The sequence below is a fragment of the Vespa mandarinia genome, chromosome 1, assembly GCF_050613455.1.
Source record: "Vespa mandarinia isolate Hongniang chromosome 1, ASM5061345v1, whole genome shotgun sequence".
In the NCBI taxonomy this organism is placed as follows: domain Eukaryota; kingdom Metazoa; phylum Arthropoda; class Insecta; order Hymenoptera; family Vespidae; genus Vespa; species Vespa mandarinia.
Window position 1 is genome coordinate 9,862,501 of NC_140810.1, and position 22,500 is coordinate 9,885,000.

At 25.5% G+C, this 22,500-nt stretch overlaps 3 protein-coding genes, 2 long non-coding RNA genes and 1 pseudogene across 13 annotated transcripts in view; 3 read left to right on the forward strand and 3 right to left on the reverse strand.

Annotated features, from left to right (window-relative positions):
- The window catches only part of unk (RING finger protein unk), a 21,148-nt gene extending 14,430 nt beyond the window's left edge, over positions 1-6,718 (forward strand). For 4 of the 5 annotated variants that reach the window (XM_035876504.2, XM_035876506.2, XM_035876507.2 and 1 more), the window contains exon 12: positions 1-6,718. This exon is cut by the window's left edge and continues 2,326 nt beyond it. The gene's annotated coding sequence lies outside the window, so the exon portion shown is untranslated. The other variant, XM_035876503.2, reaches the window with a different exon arrangement.
- A 151-nt stretch (positions 6,719-6,869) lies between these two features.
- LOC146873294 (COP9 signalosome complex subunit 5 pseudogene) lies at positions 6,870-8,361 on the reverse strand (annotated as a pseudogene).
- A 1,086-nt stretch (positions 8,362-9,447) lies between these two features.
- On the forward strand, positions 9,448-10,808 carry LOC118446139 (uncharacterized). Of its 2 annotated transcripts, XR_004839495.2 has the most exons (3): positions 9,454-9,710; positions 9,885-10,111; positions 10,184-10,803. It is a non-coding gene; the product is annotated as an uncharacterized LOC118446139 (long non-coding RNA). The 2 variants fall into 2 exon arrangements; XR_004839494.2 differs by having other exon boundaries at positions 9,448-10,111; positions 10,184-10,808.
- Positions 10,809-10,824: 16 nt separating this feature from the next.
- Positions 10,825-12,219, reverse strand: LOC146873295 (uncharacterized). The gene is made up of 3 exons (XR_014981930.1): positions 11,641-12,219; positions 11,526-11,569; positions 10,825-11,433 (listed from the first exon to the last, which is right to left on the reverse strand). It is a non-coding gene; the product is annotated as an uncharacterized LOC146873295 (long non-coding RNA).
- A 3,390-nt stretch (positions 12,220-15,609) lies between these two features.
- Positions 15,610-16,428, reverse strand: LOC118446138 (uncharacterized). Of its 2 annotated transcripts, XM_085655721.1 has the most exons (3): positions 16,322-16,380; positions 15,900-16,079; positions 15,610-15,791 (listed from the first exon to the last, which is right to left on the reverse strand). In XM_085655721.1, the coding sequence occupies exons 2-3, from the start codon at positions 15,985-15,987 to the stop codon at positions 15,634-15,636; spliced, it is 246 nt and encodes an 81-aa protein (XP_085511847.1). In that variant the 5' UTR covers positions 15,988-16,079; positions 16,322-16,380; the 3' UTR covers positions 15,610-15,633. The 2 variants fall into 2 exon arrangements, with proteins under 2 accessions (XP_085511847.1, XP_035732343.1); XM_035876450.2 differs by having other exon boundaries at positions 15,900-16,428.
- Positions 16,429-16,971: 543 nt separating this feature from the next.
- The window catches only part of LOC118446131 (uncharacterized), a 16,703-nt gene continuing 11,174 nt past the window's right edge, over positions 16,972-22,500 (forward strand). The window contains exons 1-12 of one of the 3 annotated variants that reach the window (XM_035876436.2): positions 16,972-17,281; positions 18,020-18,203; positions 18,293-18,527; positions 18,780-19,019; positions 19,087-19,253; positions 19,337-19,702; positions 20,480-20,741; positions 20,810-21,077; positions 21,172-21,481; positions 21,618-21,687; positions 21,760-22,044; positions 22,118-22,384. In XM_035876436.2, the coding sequence (XP_035732329.1) occupies positions 18,038-18,203; positions 18,293-18,527; positions 18,780-19,019; positions 19,087-19,253; positions 19,337-19,702; positions 20,480-20,741; positions 20,810-21,077; positions 21,172-21,481; positions 21,618-21,687; positions 21,760-22,044; positions 22,118-22,384 (2,636 nt within the window). In that variant the 5' untranslated portion in view covers positions 16,972-17,281; positions 18,020-18,037. The remainder of the gene's footprint in view (positions 17,282-18,019; positions 18,204-18,292; positions 18,528-18,779; positions 19,020-19,086; positions 19,254-19,336; positions 19,703-20,479; positions 20,742-20,809; positions 21,078-21,171; positions 21,482-21,617; positions 21,688-21,759; positions 22,045-22,117; positions 22,385-22,500) is intronic. The other 2 variants (XM_035876437.2, XM_035876438.2) reach the window with 2 other exon arrangements.

Here is a 22,500-nt window from a genome sequence, read left to right on the forward strand (position 1 = left end):
ATATAATATTTTTTCTATAGTGGCTAATGTTTAGTTCTTTTTGGACCGTATATACCATGACATCATTTGTAAAATACCATTTGCGATTCAATCAATTTAGCACTATAATAATGCATTATTATTGCGTTTACCCAGTGCATTCTTTATAAGTACAATAGTTTCAAAATGTAAAAAGTTATAATTCATATATTTATAATGTAAAGATTTGGATTTTTTAAAATCAATATTAGCATTATTAATGTTATGTAATTGCATATACATGTGAAATATACGCATAATTGTTAACTTAGAATAAATATTAAAGAACAGACAAATTATTCATAGATTACTTATAAAGAATGCTAATTGTCAGCTTTTCGAGATCGGATTTTTTTCAAGGTTTTTATGTTTAAGATATTACATCATTTTCATGCAAAATATTTAAAAAATTTGCAGCATTACAAAAATATATAACAAATATAAATATAATACTTTATTTTGCATTTTATAAGGAAAATTACGGTCGCGTCAAGTTGAAAATTCTAGGAAAATTATTCCTGAATACATTTATGAATATAATAAACAATTACTATATACTATTTTACTTATAACAAATAATAAGTAAAATATAATTAATAAAAGCATAAATTATATTGATGAAAACAACAAATTTAGCTACAAAATAGGATAATAGGAAAGTAACAAAATAAATGAATAACTGATATTGTGTATTAAGAAAAACAGTTGAATATTTATATACTACTGTCCCATTTGTTGGTTTCAATAATCTTCACTTTTTCTTGTCTTGTATATATCAGAATACTATAAAAAACCACCAATAATATCAGAAAATGCAGTTAAATTATATAATTTACAATATTCTGATAATTTGTAATTTTTGTATTTCACATCTTACATAATATAATATAATTTTTATGATATAGAAATATATATACTCTTTGTATTCAAGAGTTGCATTTTTCTTTTATTTTTATTTTTATTTTTATTTTTATTTCTTTTCATATACATAGATACAAAATATTTGCAAATTATATTGTAATTTCTATTATATTTATCTATCATAGTAATTCTTACTGTTGAAAATATAATACCTATTTAATGCTGATTTATTTTCTAAGCTTTATATACGCTAAAAATATGCGTATGTGACACAATAAATAGCATTTCATGAATAATCTATTTTCACGTATGTGTGATGTAAAAATACAATGCGCAATTAATCCATTCTTCAAATTTTCAGCTGCATTTAAACTTTGGAATATGTCATTTTTGATAAAATATATAAATTACTATCTTTATACATTTCTTATATATTGGACAAAAAAACCAACAATAGGGCAGACAAAATTAAACAATATATTTTTGACAAAATACAATAATGCAAATGCAAACGTTACATACTCTGTTTTGTGCGAATGATTCTTCTACTGTCCTAAAAAAAATTGGAATAAAACCATATTGTGATATTTATTTATGAACTAGTTGGACATTTATAAATTGCCTGTTATTTCATGTGCAAAACATGTATAATAGAAAGCAGATTGTTTTTTAATATAGAGGAAGAATTATCTGCACACTCCAGGTAAAAAGTACATAATCATTAGAATATTGTATAATAATAAATTCTGTAAAATAGTAGTATGGAATACTTAAAAAAGAAATTTCATGATCAAATTTACCGAATTTATGTTATGTAAAACTAAAAATTACTTGCTATAAATTTGTAGCATTTTTATTTTCTTGTAATTTTAACATTAAATTATCATGTTATCTATCGTGTAACAATATTAATCTGAGATTAGGTATATTTATTTGCAAATTTATTGTGTCCAATGTTTATACAATCATTGAATATTTATTTTATAATGAACCAGACAGCAACACATTCATGATTCAATGTAAAATGTTTTTTATTATGTTTACTGTGTTATGTGTATATGAAAATTTATATTCCTGTCTATCGAAATATCATAAAACTGCTTAGATGAGGAATGATAGTATTTGTCATTTCTACGTTTTTCTTAAAATATAAAGAAGTTGTATGTATTAAATATAATTCATGTCGATAGATATTTATACATTTAATACTAAGCATTTTTTCTGTGAAATACGAGGTAACAAATGGCTGTATTACTGTGATTATATAATAATCCTTTGCTTGCAATTAAACTCATTCATTCAGTATATTGATATTTTTGCAAAATTCAGTGCAGTATCATGATATATAAATAAACACAATTTTCTAATGTTATATATACCAATTTAATTATATAATAATGTGTATTTTGTAATTACTTTCAAATTATATCTAAAATATATTTCTGTAGGACATTCCTTTAGAAATTGGTAACATTAACATTAATGATAGTATAAAATAGTTATACCATTTTTTCATTTTAATATAGAAATAACTTGAATTTATGTAACTTTTCTTTTTTATTCATTTATATGACATTTTTATGTATAAATTTTAATTAAGCGACATAATAATAAATTAATTTTATATTGCTTTAATAAATTTTAAAAGGCTAATAAAAATGATCATAGTAGCAACAATATTCTATTATTATACATCTTAATTTATGTAAATGTGTGCTACTATTAGTTTTATTTGATTTCGATGTTAATTTTTACAGTTTGTTTCCAAAGCATCACAGTCATTTGCATCCTCATATTTTCTACAATAAAATTGGTGTTTAGTAACAATTAGTAAATTATAAATTAAAAATTCTTATTGAAATTTTAATTATAATACAATATACTTTTTTGGTAATAGATCTGAATGAAATAACCAAATAAGCAAATAAAATATTAATACGGTGCCATTATATGTGAGCAGGTTTTTGAAAGTAATAATAAAGTTACATTTTGCGTGAAATCTGTTAATATTTTTAATTTCTAGAGTTAATTTTGCATCTCTAAATATTAATAAGAATGTTATCTTTTTATTATTACTTATTTTTATGGAATATATAGTATAACACATAATATAGTATAGTATAATATAATATAATATAGTATATATAATCAATCAAATTTCCTCTGATTTTAGAAATGCAGAATTACATAGAAATACCCATTAAAATATTTTACTATTCTTACGATCTTATAACAAGATGGTCTTCCGGTACAATAACGTTTGTGTAACCTAATGTTCAACAGAGCAATTTGAAAACACTCTAAAGAAAATATTTATAAATTATAATCCTAAGCTTAACATATACGTCGTTTTCTGCAAGTGCTATGTCAAGTTCAAACATATTCAAGAGACAGAGAAAATATATTCATATTCTGTATTTTATAACATTTAAAGCATTGTGTACTATTCATTATAATAAATTATAATATATATTTTACTCATGTACAACATGAAACGTTGTACGAATGAATGTGATGCTGTTTTTAGAGTTGATATAGCTTCGTTTTGTCTTCTTGTGATTTGTATTCTTATTGAAATTATAAAGATGATTTCAAAAATTTGCTAAATAATTATACTTATATTAAAAAGTAGAGCTATATAGAATGCAGTTAAATAATAAAAATATTAAGCTTGTAGAAATTTCTTGTCTTAAAAAGTTTACATTTCAAATAAAATAATCAATATATTTAGTCATTTTTGCATAACACAGAGTAATATTGACTTCCAAATATCTTTACATAGTTAGTTTTTTAATTAATAAGTATTTTCTATTCGATTGAAAATAATAACGTTTATTATTTATAAGCTAAAAATATAATTTTTTATGTATGAATTAACTGATGAAATGACTAACACATACACTTCGCTCATGTAATCGATTTTTTCAATTTACAGAATGGTTAACATTTCTATCTGTCAATTTTATTTTTCTAACCCGAAATTTATGATACATTCTTGTGTAGTTGCTCCAAAAATAAGAAGTTTTTCAATATGCATATAAATGCATATTAAATTATTACACATTTATATGCATATAAATACTTATTAAATTAATGATTTTTCATGCTTTTGTACTCCATGTACAACAGAGACGTTCAAAATTGATACGTAAGGTTTATTACCCTTATCCCCATTCTTTTTTATTTTTCTAAACAAATTCTTGCTTTCATCATACCAATACTTTCCTCAGTTTGTTTACTATTATTACATTATAATAATTACGATATTACTGTTTAATCTAGATTGTGCATTATAATATTTGAAGATGCCAAAAGAGTAAACATATTTAAACAGGAATAATCAATAAGCAGTAATAAGAGAATTATTTCTTCTTCAATCCAAAATTTGCACGTCTCTGATGTAGAATATTGCTTAAATTCATGTAAATATTATTAATGCAGTATATAAACTATAAACTACTATTCTAGAAAATAATAACGAATAATGATCATATAAATATTTTTAAATCCAAATAATTGAAAGAACAATAGTATAGGAAAAGTTAAAAAATTTTTTAAGTGGTTACTTCTGGTAGAGATATTCATAGATGCGCATTTTATATGACTGTTATTCATTCTAAAACTCATATGATCTACTTTTTGTATCATTCGGATTTTATACGTTTCTAAAAAAATTTCAGTACGAAGTAACTTCATACGTATAATGTACAGCCGTGACTATTGATAATGTACCAATGGATTTTACATCGATAGGAAAAGATTTCCCTTCCATTAATCTTACTATATAGAATAAAATATGATTGTTTTTGAAAAATATTCATATGTATCTGAAATATATAAATGAATCGAAAAAATAAAATCTTGGTAAACAAATAAAAATAGTAGCTCAAATTATAGTTGTTTAAAAATAGAACAAAGAACTACGCATAGTTCTCAATTCACATAAATATTGATTTTTTACTATATATGATCATTACTAGGATAACAAATTGAAAACCATGCGTTAATGAGCAATCAAAACATCAGATAATACTTACTTAACAAACATTTATTCGATATGTACTCATATATGTAAAAATAATTGATACAATTATACTTTCTGTATATACATTAGAACATTTGAGTAATAATATACATAATAAGATAGAAGGAATGGGAATCTTTTATTACAGTGAAATTCAGTAGTTTAATAACTACGATAATGTACACAACTCGCTATTATAATCTCATGAAATAATCTACCCACAAAATGGGTGTGACTAATAATGTGTAGAAGATCAATTTTAAAAATCTAAATTTCCAGAATAATACTGTCATGGGTGTTAATAAAATAACAGAATTGAAACTTTAGAGATTGTCATAATGCAATTGGAAATTTGATCTTTAAAAAACTGTATATTACTTACATCATATTTATGATTCCATACGCTTTATGTCGTAATTACAAATGATTAATAATCTTATTAAACTCTATGGACCTTTTTTATTCAGTTGAATTATTTTCTTTACGGTTTAAAATTGCCACACATTTGTACACGTGAAATTTATACTAATTGCAAGTAAACCTTATCGTAATTCGTCATTGCTTATTTTTTATTGTGTTGCTGTAACATAAAATTCATGTTTACACACTGAACATATATAATATACAATGGATTTTTATATATGTGTACAATAAAATAGAAGTAGGAATTAAAAATAAATAATGTTATTAGACTTTCCTGCACGGGTCATCGTGCATGGTTCTGTATTTTACCAATTTATTTAAGAGTTTTTTTACATTGGATCCAAAAAAATAAATGTTATTAATAAATCTAGTGCAAGTATTTTATATAGTAGTATGTTCACTTAAAATTAATTTCATTTTTCGAATTCAAAACCATTAAATATTGATTTTCGTTACCATTATTTAACCATATATAAGCTTGTCTGCATTTATGTATTAGATATATAATATATTACAACAAATTATTATTACAAAGATTGCTTCTATAATGTTTGCTATATCAAAAAATTTGAAGACACACAAATAATCTTTTTTAAATCTTCTAAATATTTATATTATTAAACCTTAATAATTGTTTCATTTTCTACTTATTGTTTCTAAATAAAAGTGTTTATTAGAAAGAACTTTCAGGCGTAGGTTACCAATTATTATTTCAATGAAAATTGATTAAACAACATAAACATATTTATGTATACATAAGTCTATTAAAAAATTACATGGATTATATCGCGTCATGACTACAAAAGTGATGCAATTTGAAAATATTAGTTTTTTTTTTTTCTAAAATATAATAACATTTCTAAATTTTATTATAATTTTAAATTATTGTATTTGTTACAGTAATATATATAATACATAAGAATGTCTTATATCTAGAATTTTAATATTTTTGCAAACAGTGATGCTTAAATGACCTACTAAAAGTATATTATGTATATTTCATATGGATATAATAAAAATGAAAGCTGTAACGTTTTTATAGAAGAACGCGTTCGATATTACTACATTCCAAATATTAATTTTTCACCCGTAAAGTACAAAAGCATAAATACGCTTTACAGCGATCAGAATATTAAAAAATCAAACCGCACTACAAACTAATAATGTAATTTACAAAAGTGCGTAACTATTGAAATAATTTAATGTTTTATTGTATAACAAAATTACTGCACATAAATGCAGCAAGATTCCTTCATTATCACTGATAATTGTAGTATATTCTAATAAATATCAGTACAAATTCAATAATAAAGATAAAAAACATCATTTGAGTAAATAAAATACTAATAACTCGTATTTTTGGCAATACAAAAGTTAATAAATATTAAAATAGTATAGTAGTTATATTTAACTAATAAATAAATTTCGTTCTAATATTTTTTTGATGAATAAAAATTTATATAAAAATAATTATTATTATTATTATTATTATTATTATTATTATTATAATGGTGAAAAATATAAATACCAATAATACTGATATCGATAATAATTATCATATGGCATACGCGTAATTTGTAGGACGATTTTCATCATTGCTTCTTATGCTATGTTTAGGTAATGTATTATAAACATTGTAAATCAATAAATTGAATGAATTCAAGTAAAGTTATATCTATATTTTTTTCATCGTCATAAAAATAAATAAATTACTTTAGTATCTAATAAACGAGTTAATGAATTCCCATTACTTTTACTAAATGCCAGGAAATTGGAATCGAGAAATTTTTCAGAATTTTATTTGATTAAGAATATAGTGTTTTAGTTTGATTAATTTTATTTGTAAATTCAATAACTACTGCCACACAGATAATTAGCAATAATGTCCTTTTTATATTTTTATACGGAACCTATTGTTAATAGCAAGGGACTTATTAAATAGCTCCCCTGTTTATTTGGTTTTGGAAAATCCTGAAGTCCGGGTTAACTTAAAAATGTGCTCAAGTGATAGTGATGTATGGATTAAAAGCCTATACATCACTATATATACTTTCAAGCAAATCAAAATGTGAAAATAAAATATATTTTTGTTTCATTAAATTTTTAAAGTATATGTATATATCTTTGAATACATGCTTGTGTCATAATAAGACATGAAAAATCACAACCACCTAGTATTTATACCATAAAGAATCTAGCAATCGTCTATCTAATGACGATTTGAAATATGATACTTCTAACGACTAATATTGTTTACAATATACATCAAAGTCTTCGATTTTATTTAAAGGTATTATTTGATATTTTGATGGTTCCTCATTAGCAGGCTTATATCCTTCCAAATTAAGAATAGTCATTAACATTAATATAGTACAAATTATTTTGATATTAATACATTATGATAAAATATATTATAATTTATGATTCTATATGACTTTCTCAATGTATTTTTAGATAAGTTATAAATGCTCCTAAGCAAACTTTATCCGCAGAAATAGTTCGCACAGGATCAATTACAACAGCAACAAATGGTTTTTGAAAATTTTGACTAAGCATTTGTGTAGATACATCAATATCAGACAACCCACATCCATAACCTGGATGACTATAATATCAGCCAATAGCATTCTTTTGTTTGCCGACCTATACGGATATTTTAATATGTTAATAAAAACAAAAACATTATATTCTCTTGATTTCAACTGTTTTGCAGTTTCTATATATGCAGTTATATATTCATATGCTTGAACTTGTGCATTACCCTTATTTCTGTCTCTTCAACAGGTAATGCAAAAGAATCCATAACAATCATTGTATTTGCTGTTACTTTTTCAAGCAGAAGACCCATTACCTTTAACGTTCCACCAGAATGTATGCATTACTATTTTTAACGATGCTAATGCTAAGATTTTAATATCTTTGAAAAAATGAGGACTATATCGAGAAAATCCAATACATTAGTAAAATTAAATATGATTTTTACTTATTATGAACGTCTAAAGAAAGATGTTAAACTTGTACAAATGATTATACATTTATATTAGACATATTCTTTTTCCCATGGGTTAGCTGCCATCTTGTTCTTTTCTATCATATCTGTATATTTCATCGACTATACTGATTTTAACATTATTTAACATCTCAAGTTTTCTAAGCAATAATACTTTGATCATTGGATATACTAAACATTCTTTTACTTCCTCATAGCTATAAACTATCACAAATTAAAGTTAATTAATTAAATTATTTTTCACGATCCCTTAAAAAATATAATTGATTTTATATTTAATCGAATCTATCACATATTACATTAAATATTAAATATTTGCAATAATACAATTATAATTAAAATTATAAAATAAATAAATAAATAAATATATATATATATATTATTACATATTATATATGTATGTATATATACATACTTATATATATAATTATTATTTAAATATATATAAATTTTGACAAATTTACGCAGATATCAAGTTTATTATATATTATTATAAATTTGCGTAACGTTTGTCCTTCTTAAGCATAATCATAAATAATCACTTTATTCATAAACAATCAATAAATTCATAAACATATCTAACACCAATCGATGTATTATAAGTTTTTAATAACAATATGAAATTATTTTCTTACTCCAATTTGATTTATTTTCTTAAAATTGTTAATAAAACATTTAATAATCAGAAGATTGTTAGACTAAATCGCTATACCTGAAATATGAGTACTTCTTTTGACATCTGTTGTTTTTATCTAGATTCATATTTGAATACTTCTTTAATATGCATAAGAGTTATTGACAATGATAATTATAAATTTTACGAATATCTAAAAATCTATATAAATATTATTGTTTAATTATTTTTAATTTTCTAAAAATAACCGATTAGTTTAATATTAAAGATGAAACCAAAACCTAGATTCAATTCAACTATAATAAAATTAAAACATTATGAACTTATTTATTATTTATATTATGAACTGTTTTTTAAATGATTGTTTAACATATATATTATTGTATATCTAATCACTTAAATTAAATTGTTTTTCTGTTCGTATTTTGATGTTCATTATATTTAAATTAAAAAAATTTTAAAGAAACTAAATAGGAAAAAAGGAAAAGTAAATGTATTGATAATTAAACCTAGTCCTATTTACAATATTTTATACATCAAATTTATTATATGAAAATCTTTTAAAATGACGTCAGTTTAGAGCTAAACAACTAGATTGGTTTACTTGTCAAACTTTCACGTACCACTCTTTCATTTACACGAGTTTTGTGTTCACACGATCTTCATCATATATGTATAATAATGGCGTATTAAATCTTTTCATTTATATTTTCATACACGAACAAAAATAGTAACATTAAGTAAGTAGTTAAGTATATGTATTTGAATCTTCTATTGAAGTTAAAAGTTAATTTAATTATTATACAACGTAAAAGATAAAAAAATATTGTAAATCGTATAATTTTTGATGGTTAAAACTTGCTGCATCCTTGGATGCTCATCGGGAATAAAAGTCCCCTCGCATTATTTTCCAGGAAATTCGAACATGTTTATAACTTGAAAAATTGCTTTACCATCGCTCAACAGAAATATATTAAACGATGATGAATTAAAAGAAATGACAATATGTTGCATTTTAGACTTTGATTATGTTACAATAGGTTATAAATATAGAAAACTTAGACAAGATATTATGCCAAGTATGAAATTAACACCTATGAATATTAATATTTTAAGAGAACAAGAAGTCAAAAATATTATGGTAATTTATTTCTATTTATCTTATTATTACTTTATATATATTTTTGTAATTTTATTATATTATTTTGCTAAGAATTTCAGCATAGTCAGGAAATCGAAATTTTGAAGGACGATGGAAACTAGAATGTGAAATCATCGTTATTATATCTTTGAGAATTAAATTTATCAAATGAAATAATAGAACTTAGACCTAAATCGACAAATTTATACGACAATCTATAAACTAAGAAAAAACAAAACACGCTGTTGAAGCGAATATCATTGTTCAGATGGAAGTTAAAGCAAATTGAAAAAAATATATATACAACATAAAAACACTTTTGATGTCCAAATTACTATATACACACAAGCAATTTAGACAACTTACATTACGTGTTATTCGATATAAACCAAAGATTTTAAAAATGTGTCGTAGTAACAGGAAAGTAAAAGCTTTAGCTGCTAATGTTAATATTTCGATGTCAAAAGAAACAAAAGAATGAGTATATATAACATTTAAAACAATTTTTTATATATCGCTGGATAATAAATTATACGTTATTGAAATTACAATGTAAATAATTTGGAATTAAATACTAACTACAGGAATGAACTACAAAAAATGTTAGTGTTTGGATGTTGACGGAAGTAATGATATTACTAATGAACATATTGCGCAATACTAAAATTAAAAAATAGAACGATTGATCGTTTATAAATAATAAATTCGAACAATTATAAGTAAATAATCAATATTTTTATTGATAATAGAACTGTATATAATAAAGAAAAATGTTTTATTATACGATTAGTGATATTTTTTCCAAAATAGCGACAGAAATTGCGTGTCAGGTATTCAACAAATTGTTAGAGAAAAACATTTGACTGAATATGAAAATACTAGATGTTATTTATAATGTCAGCCATTTGCAAGTTTACGTCTGTTCGTTTGTTCAAATGAACAAAGCACGAAATACATAAACTTCCCAGGTCACACCACGTGGAGGTTGCTGCAAAGGTGACCCACCCCCGGAGTGGGGTTGGGCCCGGGCCCAATTTGAATCAATTATAAAAACATACATGTGACCAATTCTGTTTGTAGGATCGTCGTATATTAGATTCCAACCAACTCGCGCTAAAATCGTGACTTATACGAAGAACATACAACCAGAATGTTCTTTTTTTATTTATCCGGAAAAGGGGATGGGTGATCCGAATCGTCACCGATCCCCCGAAAGCCATTGTATATAAGCATGATGATCCGTTTTCCTCCAACTGAATCCTCGAAGATTATGCAGCATGCTTTCCGACTGGCACCTTGTTTCTTCTTTGATGCTAAAAAACCTGAAAATTCGAATACGAAAAATCCTCTCGAAAGGATATACATAACGAGCCACTGACAATGATTTTTATCATGCAATAACAAAAGTTATTACCTTTCATTAGGTTATAGAAAAAAGCACCAGATTAGATGCACCTCCTATAGAAACAATACGATTCGCCGAGGTTAGGAAAAATAGTGTGAAATGGTGTAGAACTTAATTATTCTACCTCTCATTCCACGTGCCAGTTTTGCATCGGACGCCAAAACAGAGAATACATGTTTTCTATGTTTCCATTCCTCCGCAATGACCAAAGATCCCTAGTGGGTGCATATCTCGCATACATCTACCCTGCCTATGCCCGGCTTAAAAGAAGCCGTATTAAAAAGGCGGTCAGGAAATAATTGCGGGATTAAACCGCGTAAATGTTGTGGAGATATGGTCACGCAACGCGGAAACAAAAGACAATGTAAGCCGGAAATAACCTCCTGGTAGGCCACCCATCGGAGAGATCACCATCGGCTAGAATCGTTCTTTGGTTAGCGTTGTTGACGAGACAGAAGAAAAGGAAAAGAAAAAGATAGGATACGCGACCATATTATAACGATAGGCTAGTGAAACTGAGCTGGCACTTACCTCGATACTCGGGATTATCAACGTCTCGTTATGATCCGTACTCGAAGTCCAGCCTGAAACGGGATAACTCTATAAAATAAAAAAGTATTATCAAAAATCTACGAAGAATTAAAAGCGTTCTTAATGATTTGGAATGAAAATACTCGCGAGCAGCCAGTACAACTGCATCTGCCACCCGTTCAAGCTGAACTGAATTGCTATTTCGTTCCAAATGATCTCGATGGTTTGAGCAGTGTTGCCAATATAGTAATAACACTCAAATTCTATAAGCTGATTGGTTAATTTTCACTCGTTTCATTTATCTAGTACCACTCTCGACATCTATAAGAAACTAAAGCGCCATTTCGTTTATCTTTCTCATCAAATATATCATATTATTAACAAATTTTTATATAATTTTATATTATTTTATATATTAAAATTAACAAAAAAATACAATAAAATAAATTATTGTATTTGTTTTGTTAAAATTTAAGAAATAATTTTTAGCGGTTCTTATATAATTCATTATTACTTTCCAACGCCGTTATTTTTTGTCCTTATAATCTTAACGTTACATATTTAATATTTGTGACTACTAATATTAAAATATTTTCTTCCAATCTCAAAAGCAATTTTTACTGTAAATATTATTTTAAGTCAAGAGTTCAGAATGAGCGTAACTTTCTTAATTTTTCATTATTACAAAATAAGAGAAACAATATCCACTTTTTTATGCAAGGAAGTTTATAAAGAAATTTTCTGTTAATTATACATTGTTTATTATTCACATTAAAGAAACATTATTTATTGAAAGGCATTTTCATGTTTATTTGCTATTTTTAAGGGGAAGTAATAAAATAAACTTATAGCTTTTGAACAACCAATAGCAAGCCAATAAGGATTTTCTAAAAAAATATTAAATTTGCGAAAGTTTTACTTAATAACTTACCCAAGACTTTTTATAATAAATTCAAATTAATATATTTATAAGATAAACGTACAAGATGTAGATACAATGAAGAATGAATGAACAAATAACAAAATATTTGGCTGTAGCATTTGTCTTCTATTGAAAACTCCATTAAACCTTTTATTATAAATGTAAATGGTAGCAACAGTCGTTTAAGATTAAATACAGAATCAAATTTATTATGTTATTTATATTCACATTCATAACAAATTTAAAATAAAAAAAATACAATTTACACAAAACTTTTGTGGCAACTATATCCAGTTCCGGAATTTTGCCCAGAATATATTATAGTATTTGAAGGTTATGAATATGCTTCTATCCGAATCAGTTGCATTTGTTTTCCTCTAATGATTCGACTCTTTGGGTAGATTTTAAATTGTAAAATCATTATAAATTTATAGTTTAATTTAAAATAAAAAATTGTTTCAATAAATTTATATAAACTTCATTATACCAAGAATTTAGACTTATGGAAATATGTTTAAAGGATCGATAGAAAAAAGATAAACAAGCGAAAAAATTCACCTTAAATATATGTATATACATTTAAAAATTTTTTAACTTTTTCGCTTCGATACGTTGTGAAAATTTCCGTGAATAGTAAATATCACTGATAATTCGATATTGTCACTCGAAGCGAAAATGTTAATAAATAAATGAGCTTAAGTTCGATTTAAGTTTCTGACATTGAAGACATATTGTTGTTGTATATTATGAAGCAGATTGCGGATTTACTATTTTGTGAAAAAAAAGTTTTTATTATCACTAAACAAAATGGCAGATTACCAACTTACAGAGGGGTATAAACGCCATTGCTTGTTGTATTATTTCCAATTGGGATTTAACACAATTACGACAAAAAAAATTTGTCACGTATATGGGAATATTTTGAAAGCAAATGAGTGGCGATATTGGTTCAGAAAATTTGCTAGAGATGATTTTGACTTATTTCATAGTATTCGAAATCTACGATCTACTGAACTCGATAGTGATATTTTAAAATCATTGATTAAACAGGATCCGAGATTGACCATGAAAGAAATAGCTGACACACTTCTGCATCAAAAATCAGCGACGAACAATTAACATGTCATTACTGACTGCGAAATGAAGCGATCTAAGTATTTTTTAGCAAAATCGTAATCGATGATGAAAAATAAATGCTACACAGCAATTTAAAACGCTTCGATCAATGGCTTTCTCCGAACCAATTAGCTATGCCATTTAAATCAATATATAGATTTAAATTAATATATAGATTTAAATCAATATATAGATTTAAATATTGTTAAAACATCAGACATATGTTTGTAAACATGTTTATTGTATCATTTATTATGATTCAATGTTTCAAAAACCAATTGTCATTATCATTATTCGATTATATTTATATAATTATATAAAAACTCTTTGCAAAAAAGCCTCAAGATATTTATAGCTATTTTTCAATTTTCTAGTATTACTGTTAAAAATGATATATTTGCAGATATAGTGCTAATTAAGTTCTATGAATACATATTGGTGTATTTGATATTTATAACAATAGAATTTCCTTTAATTATTATTTAAAACATTCAGTTTTTAGTATATATACATTTTGCCAACAAATTTCATGAAACATTTTTTAGATATATGAAAGATGACAGTAATAACTATAGAAAATGTCATAGAAAAATGTAGAAGATAATAATAAGACTAGGTAATAAAGATATGATTTTCTGATTTATCAATGTTTTTACTAATAAATGATCATAGTAGAATTTTTTCTTAGCTCTTCGGGGTTGATATGTTATATTTTATCAATATGGTCAAAGTCTTTATGATTGATTTGGATGAAGACAAAATTAATGATATAATATTAAATGTACAAAAGGCTATCTTTTCATCATTAACACATTGTCGCATAAATTATTATATAATATTATTATATAAATTAATTTGACGATTGTGCTTAAAAACACATCTTTTTTTTAATTGTTTATGACAGCAATATGAAATTGAGCGTCAGTCGTCATGTGCAACACAGTTATAGCTGTCATTTGCCTACATTTCGCTAAAAATCGGACGGCTGTAGCCGTCATTTGCGGCAACGTGTTAAATATAGTAATCAATATAATCTGTATAGAACTCTTTTACAATATATCCTTACCAGCGATATGAATCGCAAATATTAATATTAAATGGGATTACAAGAAAAACATTCTAAATTTTGTTTGTGATTTCAATATATATATTTTTGTTTATATATATCACGAAAAATTAAGATTTATTCTATAATACAACACAAATTTTTTTGTTTTTTAAATTTATTATCAAACTTTTATCAATAACGAACACAAAAATACATTAATATCTATAATTATAAATGTTTAAACACAAATTAAAAGTATAGATTATATTTTTATGCATTATTTGCATTCATTTTGAATGATATGAATACATTTATGCTTGCATTGATATTTCACATGTATATTCTATAATTTGAATATAATATATTTAAACAATATTCTATTTCTTGTAATTTATAATTAATATAAACATAAAGAACAATTTGAATGTGAATAAATTGAATAATGAAGAATATCTATTACTATTTAATATGTTTAAATTAACATAATAAGTTTAAATAACTTATGATGTATTTTCGGATAATAAATGCGTTTCTTGTATAAATGGTAATTCAATAAAAGGATTTTGATTATGTTCTAATGTTTTCAACATTTCAAGTATTTGTAAACATTGCGGTTTATACAGACATAAAATTTCTAACTGCATTTGGGCACACTTAACTGCAATATAATATTATTTAAATACTTTAAATATATATATCTATATATATATATATATATATATATATATATAAAACCATTTTGGTATACATTTTTATAAGAAATTACCTCTCATCTTTGATATTTCATCTAATATCATTTTTAAATTCAAGTCAGCTTTTTGTATTTGAGGCAATATATCACAATATTTAGACATTATTTTGTGATATTTTTTTAATAAATACAACTTGTAAAATAGAATCTTATTGAATTTTTCAAAATTTTTATTTTAAATTAGATAGTTCATACCTAAATATATATATAAAAATACGTATAATACAAATCGTAACATATAAAATATATATTAGTTTTGATTGGACAATATTATTCAATCAACATTCAGTAGAACTTATCTATTATTGGTTATTTCGTTTCTTATACTAGAATCGAGTAGTCGATTTATAATCTTTAGATCACAATGTTGTCACAAGTTACTTTGTTCTTTTTTGCACTTGAAGTAGGTTTCATTGTTTCTTTTAATTCTAAGTTACCTATTTTTAGAAAAGATTGCTTTCTTTCTTTCTTTCTTAATCAATTATCTTAATTGATAATATTGATTATCTTAAATCTCATATTACATATATGAAATATAGCGAAGTATAATAATACAAAATGTTCCCTATAAATACGTATATGTATGTATACATATAACATATGCTTATAGGGAAATTTAATAAGATTATGTATTTACTAGACGGTAGCGTGTTTTATCTCACATTACAATAAAATTATAGAATTACGTAAGATATCTAATCACATAAAAGATAAATTAGATCATGATACTAAAAATATTGATCATAATATTTATATATTTATAAAATCCAAAATGGTCATACTTCTTTTTTATTTGTTAATAATAAATAAAAGTGTAAATTCCATTCAGCAAATTTTTAAAATGTGAAAAAGTCACACACAGTATGTACATTTGTAATTTGTAATGACCCTAAAAATTTACCGCGCACGATAAAGGTTGTAACGCAACAGCAACGCCATCTCTCAGATATTAATAAGATTACAAATCCGTATCACTTTCACATAGAGCATCACAACATCTTTCCATAGAAGTATGAGCTAAAAATTACTTGAAAGTGCAATTGCTTTCCTTTCTTTTTTTTTCTCTCTTGAAAACTAGGGAAATTTAGTTGTAATATATAATTCACCAGACGGAAATACTCAGCAACGACGTGAAATAATTAATAATTTATAATGAAATTTCATTTCATTAAAATGATTTTTTTTTACAAGTTTATATAAAGCAGATAGAAATTCAACGAAAAAAGCGTTTGAGATAAATTTATTAGTAATATTAGCACCTAAGGCGATACCGATTGTGCCGTCTATAAACTGAATATTTTCAACCCTTACCAGGTACGGTCGAATTATTCACTTCGCGTTTGTGGTGTTCGCATTGTATTGTTGTGTTCGTAATGTGAACACAAATTTGATTTAAGGTAATATATTATAGTTTACTATATATTTCATCATCATTTTGTTATTTTAGTATAGTAATCTTCTATATAGATACTTGAAATGTATATTGTGTTTGTCCATCTTTGATCAAAACATCATAATATTCTAATTTACGTATTTGTGGCGTGATTGTAATCTTTTATAAATTTTTGTAATTCAGAGCTTTTTTAATCGCACTTCATAAGAATTAATAAACGTACAATATTGCTTACGTATATTTCGTCTTATAATCTCTTATGCATATGGAGATTATATTATAATTATCTAACCTATATAAAGATTAAAGCGGAGTTTTATAAGTTAGCATCTTATGTGATATATCGAAAATTTTTCCTATTAAATTTAATGTTCCTTTAATAGAATTATGAAATGCTATAGTGCTGTATGTCTGTATCCGTTGTGTTTCATATACATTCTATATAAAAAGCTTTATTTTTATTTGTATAATGTATAAATTGATTACGAGTTTTATTTCATGTTTTCTTATTATAACAATTTTGTTTCTATACTTTTATGCAGTTAGAAATATATAAAGTGTATATGTTACCCTCCTTTCCTCTCAAATATGCAAAGGAAAAATATGTAAATATTGTTTTATATATATTTTTGTTTAGATAAACTAAAAATTATTCAATATATGTTTTTATAGGAATATTTATAAAGGTACTAAAAATATATTACTTGCATTTCAATTCTTTGTTTTTATTTTATATTCATAGGATACTTAAACATCCAAGATGTCAGTCCATTATAAATTTAAGTCTACATTGGATTATGATACTGTTTCTTTTGATGGACTTCATATTTCTGTAGCAGATCTTAAGAAAGCTATTTTTCATCAGAAACGTATTGGAAAAAATACTGATTTTGATCTACAAATAACCAATGCTCAAACAAAAGAAGGCAATTTCTTTTTAGTATTATCTTTATTTTTTTATATATATTATTAATTTGCAAAGAATAGCATATTTATAAAAGAATTTCATTTTTAGATTATACAGATGACAATGCATTAATAGCAAAGAATACTAGCCTTATCGTTGCTAGAGTTCCATTGACAATTCAGCAAAAAAGATCCTGGGACCGTAATGAAACACCCCCATTCAGTAATTTAAAAGATGAAGCCAATTTGGGACGTGCTGTAGATCTTACTAGGCTTGATGGTTCAGAAGAAGATAAAATTCGAGCTATGATGACTCAATCGACTCAAGACTATGATCCATCAAAGTATGTATATGAAATTTTCAACAATTATATATATAAAATCCCATCTCTATATTTTTACATTTAAAACAATTAATACATTTACATTTAAAATAACATAAAAACAATTAAAAATATTCTATTAGATAAATTTATTAAATATATATGATATTCTTATATTATACTTATTCTATTTTAATGTTATTGTTATTGTTTTTTTTTATTATTATTATTGTTATTGATAGATAATAAATATTTCTGTTTGTGTTTCTTTAGTTACATGAAAATACGTGGTGCAAATCAGACAGGAGATGTACCTACAAATTATCGTTGTTATAAATGTCATCAACCTGGACATTGGATAAAAAATTGTCCTCTTGGTACAAATCAAGAGCCAATTGAAATTAAAAAGAGTACAGGAATTCCTAGGAGCTTTATGGTACCAGTTGAAGGTCCATTAGTACCAGGTGCAATGATGACACCTACAGGACAATATGCTGTTCCTGCTATTGATCAGTAAGTTTTTAATTAAGAAATAGATTCATTGTAACATTGTAAATAATGACTATTGTAATTATTTTAGTCAAGCATATAAAGAAGGTAAAAAAGAAAAGCCACCATTTTCTCAAGATCCTGAGCCTATTGTAGAAAAGCTAGAAATACCAGAAGATCTATTATGTAACATCTGTAAGGATTTGTTAACTGATGCAGTAATGATACCCTGTTGTGGGAATTCTTTTTGTGACGAATGTAAATTCATCTTTTTAATGAATATAAAGTAGAATTCTACAGTATATATATTGTTCTCTAATATTAATTATTTTATGTAACAGGTATTCGAACATTTTTATTAGAATCTGAAGAACATGAATGTCCAGATTGTAATGAAAAAGATGTTTCACCAGAAACACTTATACCAAATCGATTTTTACGTAATGCTGTTATGAATTTTAAAAATGAAACTGGATATGCTAAAAGACAAACATATAGACCTGCTTCAATTAATCAGTCAGTAATGCAACCAGAACCACCAAAAATTGAAATACAACAACCTACTCCACAAGCCACTAGCCAAGCTAAAAGTGTTCAAACATCTAGTGTTGGTAATACATTGGTAGAATATGTTGAACCATCTGCTAATTTTGAATCCTTGCCACAACAATTTCCATCCACTAGTGCACAACCACAAACCGCAACAAGTGAGTATTCTACTTCTTTTTTCTATGTATTTATGTGTTGAAATCAATTATTTTTATTGCATGATATTCATTAAATAATAAATGCAAGTAATAAACTTTCAAATGAATATACTATTAGTTACTACACCATTATTCCAAATTATTATAAATCTTATATTTTTTAATTTTATATTTTCTTTTTACCAAAAAAAAAAACAAATAAAACGTAATTATATAATAACATATGAATAGATTAATATTTATACACACATTAATATTTAAAAGTCTGAATGTTATAGATTTACACTTCATTTTGTTACTTAACTTTCATTAAAATCATGCATAAAGAATTTTGTGTATAAAAATGTCGTTATAAAATATAATTATTATAAGAAACAGCAATGAGGGAGAAAAATTTATTTCCAAATTTTGTTATCCTTTAATTTTAATTCTTACGCAAAAGTAATGACAGCCGCCATTATCGATGTGCGTAACGAGTCTACTTTTAATGTCATATACTTTCATATGTTGTGATAAAAAAATCATGAGTATATAATGTTATATCAATGATTCTTTGGTAGACTCTCAATGTAATGTGGCGTAATTGTGTAAGTCAAAGTTTATTTTACCAGCTGATATTTTATTGTACCTAACCTCAATTAACTAAATGTAAAATTCATAATAGAATAGTATAAACAGTTTAAAGTGTTAGGAATCTGTAATATTTATAAATATTATTTATTTTTATTTCTGTTATATATTAATAATTTTATTTTTTATTATTTCTTTTTATTGTAGCACTTCCTGAGTCAAATTCTGAATCAGATTTACAAAGTGATTCAGTAACAAAGTTAACAACTGATGAAGAAGCAGAAGTTCCACCACCACCAGGAACAGAACCATTATTACCAATTCCTGCTATTGGCAGTTCACCAGAAAGAGATCGTGAACGAAGTAATCCTCCTAGTCGTGATAAAAAAGATCGTGACAATGACTATAGTGGAGAAAGACAATCAAGAGAAAGACGAAGAAGTTTTAGTAGGGATGGTCATCGTGAAAGGTTTGTAAAAAAATACAAGTAATGTTATAAAAAAGTATTGCAATATAATATAACATGTTTTTCTTAAGATTGGGTTCTACTGGAAATTATAGGAGTGGAGAACGTGGTCGTAGGATGGAGAATTTACGGACAGTGAGCCGTAGACGATCTTTATCACCTAGGCACTCTCAACACAGCGATTATTCATCTCAGGGAACGACATTACCACATGTAATGAACCAACCTCCTTCAAAAACTTATCAAGGCATGTCAACAGATGACGGACATTATTCATCCACTATACATTATGATAGTGGAATGCGAAGGTCAACAGAAGATCGACCTGGAACTCCCACTGTAAGTTTGATATATAGAAATACTTCATTATTATTTTGTTATATATTATACTATAATATAGAAATATATTTATATGGAATGTTTACAATTATAGGTCGATGAACCCCACTTACATGTTCCCTCTTCTGCAAATCAACCACCTCTACTACCTTTCCCACCGGGAGAAGATCGCATACCACAACCAAATTATAATCAACCTCCACCTAATGCACAACCTCATAATCCTCCACTTCTACCAGATCCATATATGACTCACCGTATACCAATGTATCCTCATCAACAAAGCTCTCATTATGGTCCACCAAGGTATGAAAGACCACCTTATCAACAACAGGGATACAGACCATCTCAACCACCACGTAATTATAACGGACCACCAAGACCTCTCCGTGGATTACATCATAGTAAGCAATACTACATCATATATGTTAGTGCAATATTAGAGATAATATAATATATATTTACTCTACATGTTGTTACATGTGATTAAATGTTATTATATTTGTTATTTTAATGATCACTATATGAATGTCTATTTAGTTGGATATAGAGGTATACAGCCACCACCACCAGGATTGGGGAGGAATGTACATAATGGAAATCCTCCTGGGTAAGTTAAAGTTTACTTAACGTTTATATTGTAGATCTATAATCTATTATAATTTTTTTTATTATTAATTAGTATTATTGATGATCCATTGGAAGCATTTGAGAGAATGCTTAGAGAAAAAGATGAAAGAGATAGGAGGCTTGGGAAGCACAGAAGAAGAAGTAGAACAAGATCAAGATCTCGTAGTTACACCAGATCTAGGTCACGTTCTTTTAGTCGAAGATCACCATTTCCGGGTCGTATAAGCAGATCACGAAGTCCTCCGAAAAGAAGATCATCAAGATCTCCATTGCCATTAAGAGCACGTAGTCGTACCCCAAAACGTAGATCGAGAAGTGGCAGTTTCTCTATTAGCAGGTAATTAATGCAATATTATCATTAGAATTAACGTATTTTGTATAATACAAGTATTTATTTAATATATTTATAGATCTAGATCATATTCTCGAAGTCAATCTCCCAGATTGTCTATCCCTCGAGATAGAGATAGAGAGCGAGACAGAGATCGAGATCGAGATCGAGATCGAGATAGAGATCGAGATCGAGATAGAGAAAGAGAAAGAGATAGAGAAAGAGATAGAGAAAGAGATAGAGAAAGAGATAGAGAAAGAGATCGTGAACGCGATAGAGATCGTGATAGAGATCGAGATCGAGAAATACTACCCAGATATCGATCTCCATTAAGATCACCACCCAGGTATATTTTTATTTATTTTATATATTATTGCATTATTATTATTATTATTATTATTATTATTATTATTATTATTATTATTATTATTATTATTATTATTATTATTATTATTATTATTA